Below are 15,309 nucleotides of genomic sequence, written 5' to 3'. Positions count from 1 at the left end.
ATGTCCATCACTTCTGAAGATGAAATATGCCATATCATTATACAAAATGGTTTTCAACCCAATGGAAAGTACCATCATGCCTCTAGACATGCAATTAATTAAGGACAAGCCAAAACATGCATTCTAATGATAGTGGGCGCATGTTTAGCCCATCACTATAGTGATGAAACAAAGAAACTGTCGGAAAACAAGGTGTGTTTGCCATTGTAAGTGATTGTTCCCAGACTTTGTTTAAGACAGGAAAAACACAAGACCAACCACTGTGGGTAACCCTGTGTAAAACTTTAACATTAATACTGGCATATGAGTTTGTCCCATTTAAATCAGTAAAGTAAGCTATTAAAGGAAATTTCTGCCATTTAAGAAAATAATGCTTTGGTAAATCATAATTCTGACATAAAAAGTCAAATTTATGACATAAAAAGTGGAAAATATTATAGATAAAATGTCATAATTATGACTTGTATGTCATGATTGATAAAATGTTTAAACTACTTGTTTCTTTTCCTTTATCATGCATGTTTGCAGTCTTCCAGTATATCAACAGGTTACACAAAACCCATGAATATTTCACTCAACAAGACGTGAAAAGGGATGTTTAGTCAGCAACAGAATTTCCCCCTTTTCCGTCTCCAGTTAACCTGTTTTGAGTATTCATTTCAGTCAGCATCTATACAGCAGGGTTTGCTATAAGTTTCCACTATTCTGTTATATAGGCTAACACAGAGCTAATAAAGTGAAAAATATATAGCCTATTCTATATTTAGAATACACATTTGGGCACAACATCACTTTCATTTTCCATGAGCAGAACTCTTCTGGGGGGAACGGTTCATCAAACAGGAATGCCTTGTTACTCCATCCCTGAGGCACAGCATGCATAGGGACTCAACAACAACAACTGTGCTTTAGAGGGGGATGGGATGTTATTACCTGAAGATGCAGGGCAAGACTAACCGCTCCATTATGGCTCTAAATACAAGAAGACTCAGTTTTACCGTTGGAGGGATTTGGGTTTATTTTGTTTGGTTAAGTCTGATAATAGATCTGATTTAGGCTAAAGTTTAGGGCGAGGATTCAGGAAATTGAGGACGACAGGGCAGCCCTTGCTTAATATACAACATTCATTCATTCATTCATTCAGCAATAGTGTCATTGTTCTGACAATACCAACCACCCCCTCCTGGTCTAAAACATTTGCCTGAAGCTCATTTGCTATCATGGAGAGAAAAAAGTTGGATGTCTCGCTCCATCTAGTGGTTCCTCTATGCAATGAAGTTAATTTAGGATAGATATAAAATTACACTGGACAACTGCATAGAAGAGAAAGCACTTACTGAGTGAATATGGAGAGTAGAGAGAGAGAAGGTCACTTAAACCCTGCGTTTATCCCCGTGTCCGGTTGTGTTCTCATGCACACGCTCCATGGCCAGTTCAAAATGGGTCTTTCATAACGGAAAGGGTAAGTCTGATCATGCATTATGATGACTTCATGTAATTTTTTTCATAGTCACCAAAAAGAAGGACTGCAAGAAAAAATGAATTGCAAAAGAAAGTGAATGAATGACTGAACCGAAGAATCCGACACATAAAATGATAAAGACGGCATGACCTACATCGTTTTTTTCCTGATTATTTGGCTGTTTTTTGTGTTTTACTCATACTGTACATGTTCAGTGCACTTACACACTCACATTATTCTCTGCATTTGTCCTCCTCTTTAGCTTCTTTATTTGTCATATAAACCTGGCATTGTTTATTATGAATATTGTTGGCTCCTGGCTGGTTTTGTTCTTCTTTTGTAAGTTGCTTTAGATAAAAGCATCTGCTAAATGCATAAATGTAAATGTACATGTGAGAGACAATCAAGTAGAATTCAAATCTGACAAGGTCATGCCGGTTTGACTTCCTCCTACTATCCATTACCAAAAGCACTGACGCTTGATGACTTTTTCAAGGGTACGAAGACAAAACAAAACAAGGGAGTGGTCCTGTCCCAGTGGACCAGAACAATGCCACATTGATCACACGCATTGATTTCCAGCTGTTTAATTTCGATCGCTGTCCATACTGCAGACATATAGCCGGAGTACCACACACGCTCCCCTCAGCCAGGATAGAAGTTTGTGTGTATGCAGCACAAACCCAACAAACAATCAACTGCTTCTTTTGGGACGCCAGGATCTCTGCGACTCGAATGCATTTCAAACTGCACAAAAGCCACTCGTGGCTCTATAAATCACGGATGGAGAAATCTGAGACGTGTTGGAGTCGGCTGACCTCTTGATGTCTGTGTCAGCACATATGCTTATTTATGCCGGGGGATTTGGCAGTGGAGAGGTACTGCGGCAGCTCAGGTGATGACTGGGGCTTTTATGTTCGTAACCGGTCTGGAGTAAGAAACATTTTGTTTTGTTAAAGAGGCGGGTGATTAATGTGTGTTGGGCTGGGGTTTTGCTGAACTCTCTCTCTCTCTCTCTCTCTCTCTCTCCCTCTCTCTCTCTCCCTATAGGGCTCAGCAGGCATGGAGCCTCTCAGCCTGCAGGTGCTGGTGGTTCTAACATGGAGCTTCCTGGGCTTCCAGTGGCTGTTCCATAGAGGTAGCCCTTGGGTGTCTCAGCATCTCTCCAAAGGCTTCCTCAGGCTCAACCCTACACAAAGGACGGAGTGGAACTCCAGGTGTCAGATTTTATCTTCTAAAAGCATGTGTTTTTATATAGCGAGTTTGCCTAAAGTTGGAAGGTCTCTCTTTCTCTCAAAGGGCCGTCTCAACAGTGCACGCCCTGGTTGTGGGGCTTTTCTGTCTCTACATATATATCTTTGATGAACCTATCCAGAAAGACCCAGTCTGGTGAGGATTTATAGATGCAATCCATTACAAATGTGGTGACACAACTTCTTATGCAACATTGTTTCTGTCCAAACTGTACAGTCTGAACTTGAACACTCAAAGTGTGAAATACACCAATTTCTAATAATCTGTGATTACAGGGGAGATGCCACACTGGTGAAACTAAATGTGGCCATTACCTCAGGCTACCTCATCTCTGGTGAGTGAAGGGCTAATGATGTGATTAATATCTATTAATATATCTATATCTATTAATTTAAAAATAAAGTGAAAAGAAATGTATTTAGTAGGCCTACTTTCATATTTTTATATTATTTTAACAAATGTTTTACTTTTTTGAAATATTTTTCACTTAATTAATAATAGCCTACATTATATTTGTAAAAATTACTTTTTACTTTGAAAAATATATATATTTTTAGGAATAATGATTAATATTACATTAATGTATTTAAGGTGTATGGAAAATATGTTTCTATTGATGTTACTCTCACAAAGAAGAACACTCTCTGTTCCTCTTCAGATCTCCTGCTCATGTTTACTTCATGGGAGTCAATTGGAGAGAAATACTTTGTCATACATCATTTTGCTGCTCTCTATGCGTATTACTATGTGCTGGTAAGTTGTGTTTCTAGCTGGTCTGGTTTCTAGCTGGTCTAACTTCCTCAGGATTTCCAAGGTCATTTTGTGCTTTTTCTTCTTCTGTAGAGTCAAGGGATATTGCCTTACTTTGCTAATTTCCGTCTGCTCTCAGAATTCTCCACCCCCTTTGTCAACCAGCGGTGAGTAATATGTAAAAAATAGATGTAAAACCATACAATGAAGCTAATTTTCTAAATTGCATTTTTTTTTATGTCTTCCAGTTGGTTTTTTCACATGTTGGGCTACCACAAACTTTCCAAACCGAGTTTGGTTAATGGTGTTGCCATGGCACTTGCATTCTTCTTGGTGAGGATCGCAGTCATTCCAGGCTACTACAGCCATATGTACTCGGTCTTTGGCACAGATGACTTCTACAAGTTACCTCTGGGAGGCCGCAGTGCCTGGGTTATTTCTAGCGTGTCTTTGGATGTTATGAACATCATGTGGATGCGCAGAATCATCCGTGGATGTCTCAAAGTCCTTCACTCAGCCTGGTCGAGAAAAGCAGGAACTGAGATGGAAACTAGAAAGACAGACTGACATGACATGGCGATACAAACAGAAACTGAATACATCAGCACACAAACCGTCCATCTTGTATCATGTCCTATGCTGGAGTGCATATGTTTGTATTACTCCCTGCTGCTGTAATGCCGTGACGGCAGTTTTGAGTTTCAAACCGACAAATCAAGAGCTTAGAAAGCCAGTCATTGTATTAATAATGACTTACATGATGTCATCTTCAAATATGGACTCAACTGGAGGAATTAATTCACAAACGCTCTTTCAGTTTTAAAAAATCAGGTGATTAAGTGGCATGAGTCTGATCAAATGTACAATCAGGACAATAGTTGTGGTTGCACTAGTTATTATAAAGCTGCTATTAAGATCAACCAACTTGCCTTTATGAATGCAATCAACAAAGCGACAGCACATCTGAACTTCCACAAGGATTCAGTGTGTGCCTGTAGACCACGATAAACAACGTTTTGACTACAATATGGATAAGGTTGTATATATAGAGAGAAATATATACTATAGTGACATTATGAATGTATAGTGGAAATGTGGGTTAAATGTATAGGTGAAAGTTTCTGGTTTCGCAGGATTTGTACTCGAGAAACCATGCATGTCTGCCTATAATTATTGCATATATGGAGAGTATTATGTATGTCTGGAATGGAAAACATATCAGATGGCACAATGTTATATAATATAAGTGTTTCGTGATGCAGCCATGTATAAGCTTTTTGTAGTACCGGTATGTGGCTTGTCGGTTGGATTTGGAATAATGACAATTATAATAAGCTTCAATAAGATAAGGCTTTTCAGGTTATTTATCATTATTTAGTTCACCGTTAGGTAGGCCTATGCGGTTAAACATCAGCAATGATATGACTCTTGAAAAAGGTATGAGTATGAGCTATTCCAACTGGAATGAATTTCTACAAATACTGTGATGTCAAAAATGCTCATGTAATGGACTGGATGTGTGTTTCTGTGGTGTGACAATGAATAAACTGCTCAGTTTTACACTTTACAGTGTGAGGTCACATGAGTACATTAAGCCAATTTTGTTATGTTAGTTATTACAAAAATGTAATACAATTAGAAACATGCAGCGTTGCTCACTAGTGTTTTGCTTGTTACTCTCAAAATCTCAAATCTTTTAAGTAAGCTAATAATTCTTGTTCACTTCCATCCACTGGGACTGACTAGTTCAACTGAGTTCCTCTCTTTTAAAACTCCAGCAAAAGTAACGTGTTTCGGTCATAAACAACTTAGTGTTTTTAACAAATCAGTTTACTGAATGATTCACTTATAGCACTCAATCAGTCACTTGTTCCACAGGCATAATGATATAACCTCCAGAAAGACTAACTAAATTAATCTTTTAGTGATAGGATTTTACCAATTCTGAGATCCACAACTTACCACAGCAAAAAATAAATAAATATGAAATGCTCTTTTGAAATGCTGTCCTGCAGGAAACAATTGATGGAATTGATGGTTCAGAATATTCAATGAGTAAAATAATATAATAAAAATTATTATTACCATTTTAAAATAATTCAATTTTTTAAATGAAATGAAATTAGATCGTCACTTCAATTAAATAAAATACAAACTCCAATCCTCTAGGGGGCAGTATGCATCTGAATGCCCATGCGTGCCACACACACGGCGTGATTAACCCAGAGCATCTTGGGATATGAGGCATATTTCTGGTGAACGACATTGACAGTAGAGGTGTCAGGTAAGTGTTACTGTTATATAGCGGTTAGTAATTTATCAGAGATATCTTGCGCATATAGTTTTAACACAGTGCAATTTGAACAATACGAGCAGTTAATACCGCCATCTGGACAGACTAGTACATGCTTTTATCTTATGCTTGTGTAACTTACATACCGTTCTATAAGTGAGGAGTCTTGTATAACATTTGTTGCACAACTTCCCAAACGCATAAGTTTGTAGTATAGTCTGCATATATCAATAACATTTGATCTTGAAGTCCACGGACTGGGATAGAGAAAGGAAGACACGTGTGCACAGATTTCCAGTGTTTATTCATAGTGACACAGCAGCCAATCAGATGTAGGCTACAGTTTGACAACTATAAGGCAAAAACACTTTATATCTCTTTTTAATTTCTAATGTAGATACTCCTCAGTGTACTTTGGCTTGATATGTGGGAATACTAGTATTGTATGTTGTTATTTCTTGTATGTTGCATCAATCATAATAATATTAATAAAAATTTTAATACAAAAATGAAGTCTCCGATGAGTCCGATTCACAAAATCCTGCATGTAACTTATCATGCAAGAACACAATAGTTGAGTTCAGATGTTAAATTTTAAGTATTTTATGGGCTTAATATGATTTTGTGCATGCATGTATATATTGCCAAGCTGCAGTAATACTAATATGCAAAATGTAAAGCCACTCAAAACTTACTGTGTTATTTTGTCTTTTTTGTCTGTGAAGCTGGTGGGAGACACTATGTCCAGCCCTACAGGCACCGTGAAGGCAGAGGGCATCATGGTGCCACCAAAGGGCTGTCCGATGCATCAAGATGTTATTAAAAGTGAGAAGGATACTCCAGTACTTCAATAATTATAATAATTAGTTATCTAGAAAAATCCCTTTTTTTATCATGTACAGCAGGGCTGCAGCAACTAACAATTATTTTCTTAATCGATTAATTGTCCATTATATACTCGACCAATCGGAAGAAAAAAATATAACAAAGACTCCTTATTTAAAAATAATAATTGTAATTAATAAGTTGAAGGCAATGAAAACAATATAGCAAACGTAACTAGGCTCTAGGCTGTGCCATAAATTATGTGCATGATTATAATCCACCAGTCACGTCACTTTAATAATGCGTTTCTATGACAAAACGCATTCGAACGTTATTATTATTTTTAATTTAGTTTTAACTTAATGGTAACAATCATTTGTTTTGTGTGTTTAGAACGTAGTTTGAATTTTAACCCTTTTTTCCATGCACAGCGCACAGACAATAAATCAATAATTAAATTTGCTGTAGATTATTTTCATTATCGATTATGATCGATTTTATTGATCAGTTGTTGCAGCTCTTATATACAGAATATATAGATTTGATCTAAAAAAGATGTTCTCCTCAGTTTTCATTCTTAACATCCCAACAGGTACTCCTCCGCCAGAATGTCCAATGCATCAGGTGTCTGCTCCTGCTAGGGATCAGCTAGAGAAAGCGCCTGATGTACCAACACATCAGGCCAGGGCTTATGAATTTGTAGAGTGCCCTATGAGAGCTGCTGACAGGGCTAAACCCGCAATGTCTGACATTAACCCAGCAAACATGGTACTTTGCCCCTCTGAAATTGGTTACCTGGATGTTTAGATGTACTGAGACTCCTTTCTACCATTCAGCCTTATTTCCTTTCTGTTCTCTATAGATGCCACCACCTAACCAGCAACCTTCACCTGGTCAACCGTTTCCCCTGTCTGTTAAAAGAGAGGAATCTACCATCCCTCGTGGTGGATCTGAGCAGAACTGGGTTTATCCCTCAGAGCAGATGTTCTGGAATGCCATGCTGAGAAAAGGGTGAGTTCCTGATGGAGAAAAAGCAATGTACATCTAATTAGCATCATCACCTTCATTGCTTATGACTCAAACTTTCACCAGATGGCGCTGGAACAATGATGATATCAAAGAAAAAGATATGACAAACATCATCAGGATTCACAACCAGAATAATGAGCAAGCCTGGCAGGAAATCCTGAGATGGGAAAAGCTCCATTCCAAGTAGGTGACACGTTAAAGGCAGCCGTGTGTCCTCGGATGTCACCGAGTAGATGATCCCTGATGTTCTGCTGTTGTTCTCCACAGAGAATGCCCATGTGGACCTTCTCTTCTAAGATTTGGTGGCAAAGCAAAAGACTTTTCACCCAGAGCCAGATTCCGCCACTGGATGGGGTAAGTGATGGTATCCCTTAACACAGGGTTTTTCTCAGTGAGTAGAAAAACACATTTATAATATCTTTTTTTTTTTTTTTTAACTTTATACATGAAAATATATAGCTGCCGTTTAAATTTTAGGATGCAAATCCCTCTGATAAAGATGATCATATTTGGGGGTCTGTGGCATCTAAAAGATTTGAATTATAATAAAATTGATTTGATGTCTTTGCTTGAATGCTTTCTCTCTCAAAATCATTGTCAGATATAATAAGGTCCTTTTGGTCCTCTGTGTTGTAGGCATGAGCTACCGTTTGACAGGCATGACTGGATTATTGACCGGTGTGGAAAAGATGTCAGATATGTGATAGACTACTACGATGGAGGCCAGGTGTCTAAGCATACTATCCTTGACGTGCGTCCTGCCTTCGATTCCTTAGGAGCTGTTTGGGACCGTATGAAAGTGGCCTGGTGGCGTTGGACCTCAACATGAATATTCTCCACGCTGAGCCTTGTGTGATCTATAGGATATAAAGAAACTCATATTTATTAACAATTTTTTTTTTTTGCAAAACGAATCAGATTGACCTTCTTATTTTCCTTTCATGGATTTGTTATGTGCATCTTCAAGACTTCATCCAATGATATGTGTGAAGAATGCTACAGTGTCACTGTGTGGTGTTGCAGACATACGGTATCATACATTGTACTTTGTTACTGTAATTAAAGAGGAAATAGCTAAACAAAATATCCTGTTTTATTTTAAAATATCCACAATGTTAACCATTGTAGTGACTAAATCCAGCGACTGTGTAAATACTCCAATACATACTTTTTAGTAGGGATGTCCCGATCCGATCACGTGATCGGAAATCGGGCCCGATCACGTGTTTTCAGACTCGATCGGAATCGGACGTTACCTCCCGATCAGGACTCGGATATATATGTATATATATTCTCATTATTTTTTAACACATCTATAGTTATGCGGTGGCACAGAGTTACGCCGGTTTCACACTGCACGCGTTAGCAGAGAGTAAGCAGCGCAGGAGCAGTGCATAGGGTGAGCAGGAGCAGGACACGCGCGTTTTGCTTTCACACTGGCAGCGTTTGTCACGCGCGGCTGAACCGCGGGTTGTGTACAGACAGAGTAGCCTACTCTATAATGGATAAGTTGGCATTGCTTTTTTTCGTTTTCAAATACATTTAAGAGAAAAGACTTGTCAAGAAGCTTATTTTATTAATAATTTCATATAACTTTTGGTTCATCTTTTTATTGTTATGGCAACAAGTTTGTTTTTGGACATTTGTTTTCTTTTTAAATTGCTGTTGGTCATTTGATTGACTGTTTAAAACACAATAGATATCATCAGTGCACTTTTTGGATAAAACTGCGGTGTATTTTGGCCATGATCAATGTATTGTCACTTTAATTCAGCAAAAGTGGCGCAGCAAAAATAGACTCGGCGCCGAAACGATCGCGGCACTCCTGCTCTGCTCTGCTACGCACTGCCGCGCCGCCTCTGCGCGCGGTGTGAATGCTCTAAAGCCTGGTTTAATCTGTTAACATGGGCGGCGAAAAAAATACGCACTGCACGCTCTGCTAACAGTGCAGTGTGAAACCGGCGTAAGAGTTAGGAGTGCAGTTCCTAAAAGCACATTACTGGCTTTGCAAACACTGTAGCACTTTTATTTTTTATTTGTTTACATGCCTGCCGGGTATTTTAAGTTGAGGTGCTATTTGTTTATATATTAGACTTTTTTTATATTTACTGTTGCACTAAAGTCCAAAAGTGAAGAATTTATTTATTACTTGATTGTTCAAGCTACCTCACAGAAGTGCTCTGTTTGTTAAAATAAGGTGAATTAAATAAAAAATAAGGAACATCCTGGATCTGTTTTTTCGCTCTTCTTTATTCTTTTTTTATGTATTAAGTATCGGATCGGGACTCGGTATCGGCAGATACTCAAAATCAAATGACTCGGACTCGGACTCGAGGGCAAAAAAACCTGATCGGGACATCCCTACTTTTTAGTTTTTCTTCAATTACTGCTGTTTTCTTGCTTATCAATTGTATTTATTTCTGCCATAAAGTCAGTTGTTAAAGGAATCTATTATAATGTTCATTAAAATGCTCTCTTGCTGTGTTTTTTTATCTGCTACTAACATGATGTTCAAAACAAAATTTGAAGATTAAATATTTCAATCTACAGAACAGATATCAAATACTTTGTTTGGGTGCTGAGAGCTCATCATTTATAGGCATACTGGTTTTTGGTGTGCAATTTAATTTTCTTTACATATTATCATGTTTTTGAGGATTTTAGGGATTGCAATACAATAAAATGATCCAGTAACAAGTATTTTTTTAACAGTTTTATATTCAATCTATGTTGAAAATTATAACACGTTGTCAGTCGGAACTGGTGTTCTGTTATAGTGTTTCTACACGGAATATGACCGTGTAGATCAACAACAAACCGGTCATGTAACCGTTGACAATCTACACACGTTAATTCATAATGTGGCATTTCGCTCGAATGCAAACATGTCAAAAGAAGCGTTTGATGAAATGTCAGTTTTATCCGCCATATACTGCGAGCAGGGCGAATTCGAGCTGTTAGAAGAGTCACGTGAGTTCTTCTGAATGCATTTTAGTATTCTTACTGTAATTACCCATGTTTTTTTAAAAAAAACATTTTTTTATTGAACATAAAATGTAATGACCATGGTTACCCCTGTTTCCACCAAATACCATAGTTACTACAGGTTGTTAATATTGCTTTTGCAGTAAAGCTGTGGTTACTTATTATATTATTAATTATTAAAATAATACTGAAAGATTTAGAAAGCCAGGCTCTGATACAGTTTGAAAGAGATCCACATCATTATTATGATGGATTAACAGAAGCAATAATAACTGTTGTAGCTATAGTCTTTTGATAGGAAATAATAAGTTTGCACCATGAATTTTGAATCAAGTTATGGGATTACTGTTTCTTTTTGATAAATAGATCATGATCCACAAAAATAAAATAAAAAACAATTAAATTATCTCCAGCCACTTTCTATTCAAGCCAATCAGATAATGGCTACATTGCACTGACCAATTGTAGCACAATCCAAAAATTGTTAAATATTTTTTATTTGCTAATCTCATTTTATTTATTTGTATTGTAAATGTGTATAACATTTATGTTGTGGATCTCATTCTATTTATCTGTGAATAAGTTTAATTTTTGTTAATCTCTTTACATTTATTTGTGGATCATTATCTATTTATCTGAACATACAAATTCTACAAATACAACATAATTGTATTCCTGTTGCAATTTCATTTTTAAATGCAGCTGAGAGGGGAATCGTGTACCGCATACACACACTGACAGAGAGGGACAACGAGAAGACCCCGCTAGGCCTTATTTTCCACATCTCTCCCAACTACCCCCACACTCCTCCAGATATCAGCATCAGTTCCAGCCACTTATCGAGGAAAGAGTGTCATGACCTGAGACAGCAATTACTGGACACAGCACGATCACTTCCACCAGAGCCCATGATCCATGGCTTAATGCTATGGCTTCAGGAAAACTTCTCTGACTTGACCAAAACATCAAGCTGCCATTCAGCAGAGGTCAGAGCAGAAACGACTGAAGAAACATGGACCGCTTTACTACATTTAGATCACATGAGATCCAAAGCAAAATACATAAAACTGATTGAAAAATGGGCTTCAGAGCTGTGTCTCACTGGAAGACTCTTTACGGGCAAACTGATATTGATTCTGCTGCAAGGAACGAAGGAAAATATTAAAGTATGACTCCAAAATCATATAGTATGAACATTTATTGTCATTTTCACAGACATTTGATTCAATAACATATACACGCATTAATACCAAAGCCATCACTAAATGTTCTGGACATCTTTATAGCATATACTTTCCTGACTTTTCCTTTCCTGATTCCCGACTAACTGTAGAGTTTTTATTGGATTTGGTTTGTGTCATTTGTGTATGCATTCTTGTGACGTAAGAAAATACATTCTAAACTGACTCTCTATAGGAATACATACACCTCCAGAAGACTGTAAAAGTTGATGTTGATTCTTCAGGGAAACGCTGCAAGGAAAAGATGATGAGCGTCCTTTGTGAGATTCCACAACCAGAGGAGAGGATAATGTAAGCATACACAATGCATACACTTTTGTGTGATATATTGTTAACTATATACTTCACTGGCCATTGTTTAAATTTGACAGCTGGCTTTTTTATTATTTAGGATGTCTACATTTGAAGTGAAAGACGTTTTATCACTTGATGACCTCAAAAGGGAGTTTGATCTCGTTGGACTAACTGAGCTTTATGACCAGTTTGTGCCCTCACTCATCTGACAGGACAGCTGCTGTGTAACACACACTCTCTGTGTAACACACACTCTCTCCACTAGGTGGAGCCGCACTCAACAACTCGGATGGATTCCCATAATAAAACACGTCATGTCATTTTCTTTAATAGCTTATAATGCAAAATATGCTGTCTTATAATATTCCCAGTTAAACTGTTTATAACTATATGTCAGTCCCAGGTCTGAAATAAAGGACATGTATCCTTACGGAGTTGGACTGGTAAAAATTTTCATAAATTGCAGGAAATTGTAAACACAAGATCAAAACAACATCAAAATAAAAAAGGGTGGTAAAACTATTTACTGTTGTCATCCCTGAAGTGTTATGTACATAATTCATTTAAACTTAAATTATATTAACCATTTTATGCATGAATAATGATAACCACAGTCAGAGTTTTTTGACTCTCAGGGAATGAAAAACCAGATTAAAAATTTTTTTTTCCTTCTTTTTTTTTTTTTTTTACCCATATTTTAAAGATTTTCAGATGTCCACTTGAGTGGACAGTATGCGTTCATGTTTTTAACTGAAGAGATACTGTATTAAACATAATACAGTAATAGCACGTAATACTGTGTAACAAACCAATGAATAAACTTCAATTATTGCAAACGCAATTGAGTTTGTTCCTGTTCAACCAACAGAGAAGAAATTCATACAAGTTGGATTTTGCGTGTCTTTTGATATCAGAACATGAGGAAGTGATTCCATCAAAGATCTGGTGGAGGTACAACTCTGTAGAAAATGCTCATGCTCCCTCCAGTCTACCAGAGTATGTCAATTAACCCTTATTTCTGATTATACCTGATTATGTTCAAAATGTACAAATTTAGCTCTTCTCTCTTGAAAAACAGACTGATATCTACATTGATCTATTGATGTTTTCAGACTGTGGAAAAATTAGCGATCAGGTGTTTTCAAATCTCATCTGAAATGTGCAGTGTTTTGAGTAACACATTAGAAGTGTTACGTTACATTACATAATCAGATTACTTTTTGACGTTACCAGTAAAGTAACATTACAAGTAACATGCATTATGTAATCAGATTACTTTTTGATGTTACAAGTAAAGTAACATTACAAGTAACATGCATTATGTAATCAGATTACTTTTTAATGTTACGAGTAAAGTAACACATTACAAGTAACATGCATTATGTAATCAGATTACTTTTTTAATGTTACGAGTAAAGTAACACATTACAAGTAACATGCATTATGTAATCAGATTACTTTTTTAATGTTACGAGTAAAGTAACACATTACAAGTAACATGCATTATGTAATCAGATTACATTTTTAAGTTTCGAGTTAAGTAACACATTACAAGTAAAACATGGATTATGTAATCAGATTACTTTTTTGATGTTACGAGTAAAGTAACATTACAAGTAACATTCATTATGTAGTCGGATTGCTCTTTTTGATGTTACGAGTAATAATTGGATTACATTTATATACATTTATAGCATTTTTCACAGCACTCAAAGCGCTTTACATGGAAAGGGGGAATCTCCTCAACCACCACCAATGTGCAGCATCCACAGATGATGCGACAGCAGCCATGGTGCGCCAGAACGCCCTGGTGCTGCGCAGAAGTCAAGTCGAACACACCTACTGTCAAACCTGATGATCATGTTCTCCAGTATGATTTCAGATGATACAAAGAGTTTCAAGTGAAGAACAACTTACCATCTGTACAAAGGGTAACATGATCAACGTCACAAATTTACTTCTTTGATTAGAGACGAACAAATCTTAAATATTTATAATTCATTAGTCATAATGTTTTTATTATATTATTTTTAAATCTCATATTTTCAATGTCATCTCAAACTTTTGGTCCCCAAAGTGGGAGTGTACCCAAATGTAGTGACATGGGCTGCATCCGGAATCACATACTTCCCTACTATAAAGTAGGTGAAAAACAGTATGTGACAATAGAAGAATGTCCAAATTCACAGTACTCATAAAAGAGAAGGCAAAAAGCCAGATGAACTTCTACTTCCGGCAAGATTCTGAAGTGTGCATAAGATGGACATTTTACTATCCCATGAGGCCACGGGAGAGCATTTTTGAATGCCAGTGTAGTAGGTCACATGATAATGACAAGTACGTCCAGATTACATTCATACTACACACACCCATACTATATAGAACATACTTTTTCAGCAGTTGTGAAGTAATTGCTTATTCAAAATATGCGAGAATATGCGATTTCTGACGGAGCCATAGCTGAGATTTGAATCGTAATGACACAGTTAAAGCTCTAGGGGGCAAAAACAAGCCGTAGTTCCTGCTTCAGTTTATTTAAGGAAAACATAATGATCTTATCTGCTACACGCTACAAGAACAAACACTGTACAAAGTTTTCCTCTTAATGATGAGAATAGAGCTCAGTGTGTTTCTTTAAAACAATTAAAACAAAGTAAATCTTTGTTGAGCGGTTGATGTGAAGATGCTCTTTAAATTAAACTTGTAAATTGAATTTGGCACACTCACTGACCTTACAGACAGCTTTTGCACTTCAAACAAATTAAGACTCTTCTTTTAATTTATGTGTAGGCCTATTTTTCTACAGGTAGAAATAACAAGCTCTCTATTTTATAAGAGATTAGTTTTTGAACATCAACTTTAATTAGGCAAAAGGTAGGAATCGATTCTGTTTTTAGCTCTGTGTTTCATACTCCCACATACACACGTTGTATATAGCTGGCTGTCATATTATGTTTACCTTATGCACATTGTGCAGACAGCTGCTGCCTAGGAGGGTCCAGGAGCAATTGACATGAAATTTCTTTTTTTAAACATAATTAACAAGGCTTAATGAAAATCACCTCCTCGCCCTTTACAATGATCCACTCTGAACTATAAATTCACCTTGCCTGACCTTTTCCCTGACATGTTCTTACAAAACAACACTGCTTGTTAAATGTCATCCACTCAGTGGC

At 36.8% G+C, this 15,309-nt stretch overlaps 3 protein-coding genes across 5 annotated transcripts; all 3 read left to right on the top strand.

Moving 5' to 3' along the window:
• The first annotated feature begins 1,292 nt into the window (after window positions 1–1,292).
• LOC311087606 (TLC domain-containing protein 4-B) lies at window positions 1,293–5,030 on the top strand. Of its 2 annotated transcripts, none has more exons than XM_084120944.1 (7): window positions 1,293–1,462; window positions 2,513–2,679; window positions 2,762–2,851; window positions 2,992–3,050; window positions 3,375–3,469; window positions 3,560–3,633; window positions 3,715–5,030. In XM_084120944.1, the coding sequence occupies exons 2-7, from the start codon at window positions 2,525–2,527 to the stop codon at window positions 4,031–4,033; spliced, it is 792 nt and encodes a 263-aa protein (XP_083977070.1). In that variant the 5' UTR covers window positions 1,293–1,462; window positions 2,513–2,524; the 3' UTR covers window positions 4,034–5,030. The 2 variants fall into 2 exon arrangements, with proteins under 2 accessions (XP_083977070.1, XP_083977069.1); XM_084120943.1 differs by lacking the exon at window positions 1,293–1,462 and adding an exon at window positions 1,979–2,357.
• A 641-nt stretch (window positions 5,031–5,671) lies between these two features.
• On the top strand, window positions 5,672–10,097 carry hccsa.1 (holocytochrome c synthase a). 2 transcript variants are annotated; one of them, XM_084119849.1, is made up of 8 exons: window positions 5,672–5,750; window positions 6,485–6,584; window positions 7,177–7,352; window positions 7,447–7,595; window positions 7,677–7,796; window positions 7,881–7,967; window positions 8,250–8,787; window positions 9,986–10,097. In XM_084119849.1, the coding sequence occupies exons 2-7, from the start codon at window positions 6,500–6,502 to the stop codon at window positions 8,440–8,442; spliced, it is 810 nt and encodes a 269-aa protein (XP_083975975.1). In that variant the 5' UTR covers window positions 5,672–5,750; window positions 6,485–6,499; the 3' UTR covers window positions 8,443–8,787; window positions 9,986–10,097. The 2 variants fall into 2 exon arrangements, with proteins under 2 accessions (XP_083975975.1, XP_083975974.1); XM_084119848.1 differs by having other exon boundaries at window positions 8,250–8,939; window positions 9,565–10,097.
• A 304-nt stretch (window positions 10,098–10,401) lies between these two features.
• On the top strand, window positions 10,402–12,972 carry rwdd3 (RWD domain containing 3). The gene is made up of 4 exons (XM_084120563.1): window positions 10,402–10,583; window positions 11,301–11,764; window positions 12,015–12,130; window positions 12,231–12,972. The coding sequence occupies exons 1-4, from the start codon at window positions 10,499–10,501 to the stop codon at window positions 12,340–12,342; spliced, it is 777 nt and encodes a 258-aa protein (XP_083976689.1). The 5' UTR covers window positions 10,402–10,498; the 3' UTR covers window positions 12,343–12,972.
• Window positions 12,973–15,309: the final 2,337 nt, after the last annotated feature.

Source organism: Abramis brama (genome assembly GCF_963993115.1).
Source record: "Abramis brama genome assembly, chromosome: 7".
Classification (NCBI taxonomy): domain Eukaryota; kingdom Metazoa; phylum Chordata; class Actinopteri; order Cypriniformes; family Leuciscidae; genus Abramis; species Abramis brama.
This window is presented reverse-complemented; position numbering and strand designations above follow the sequence as displayed.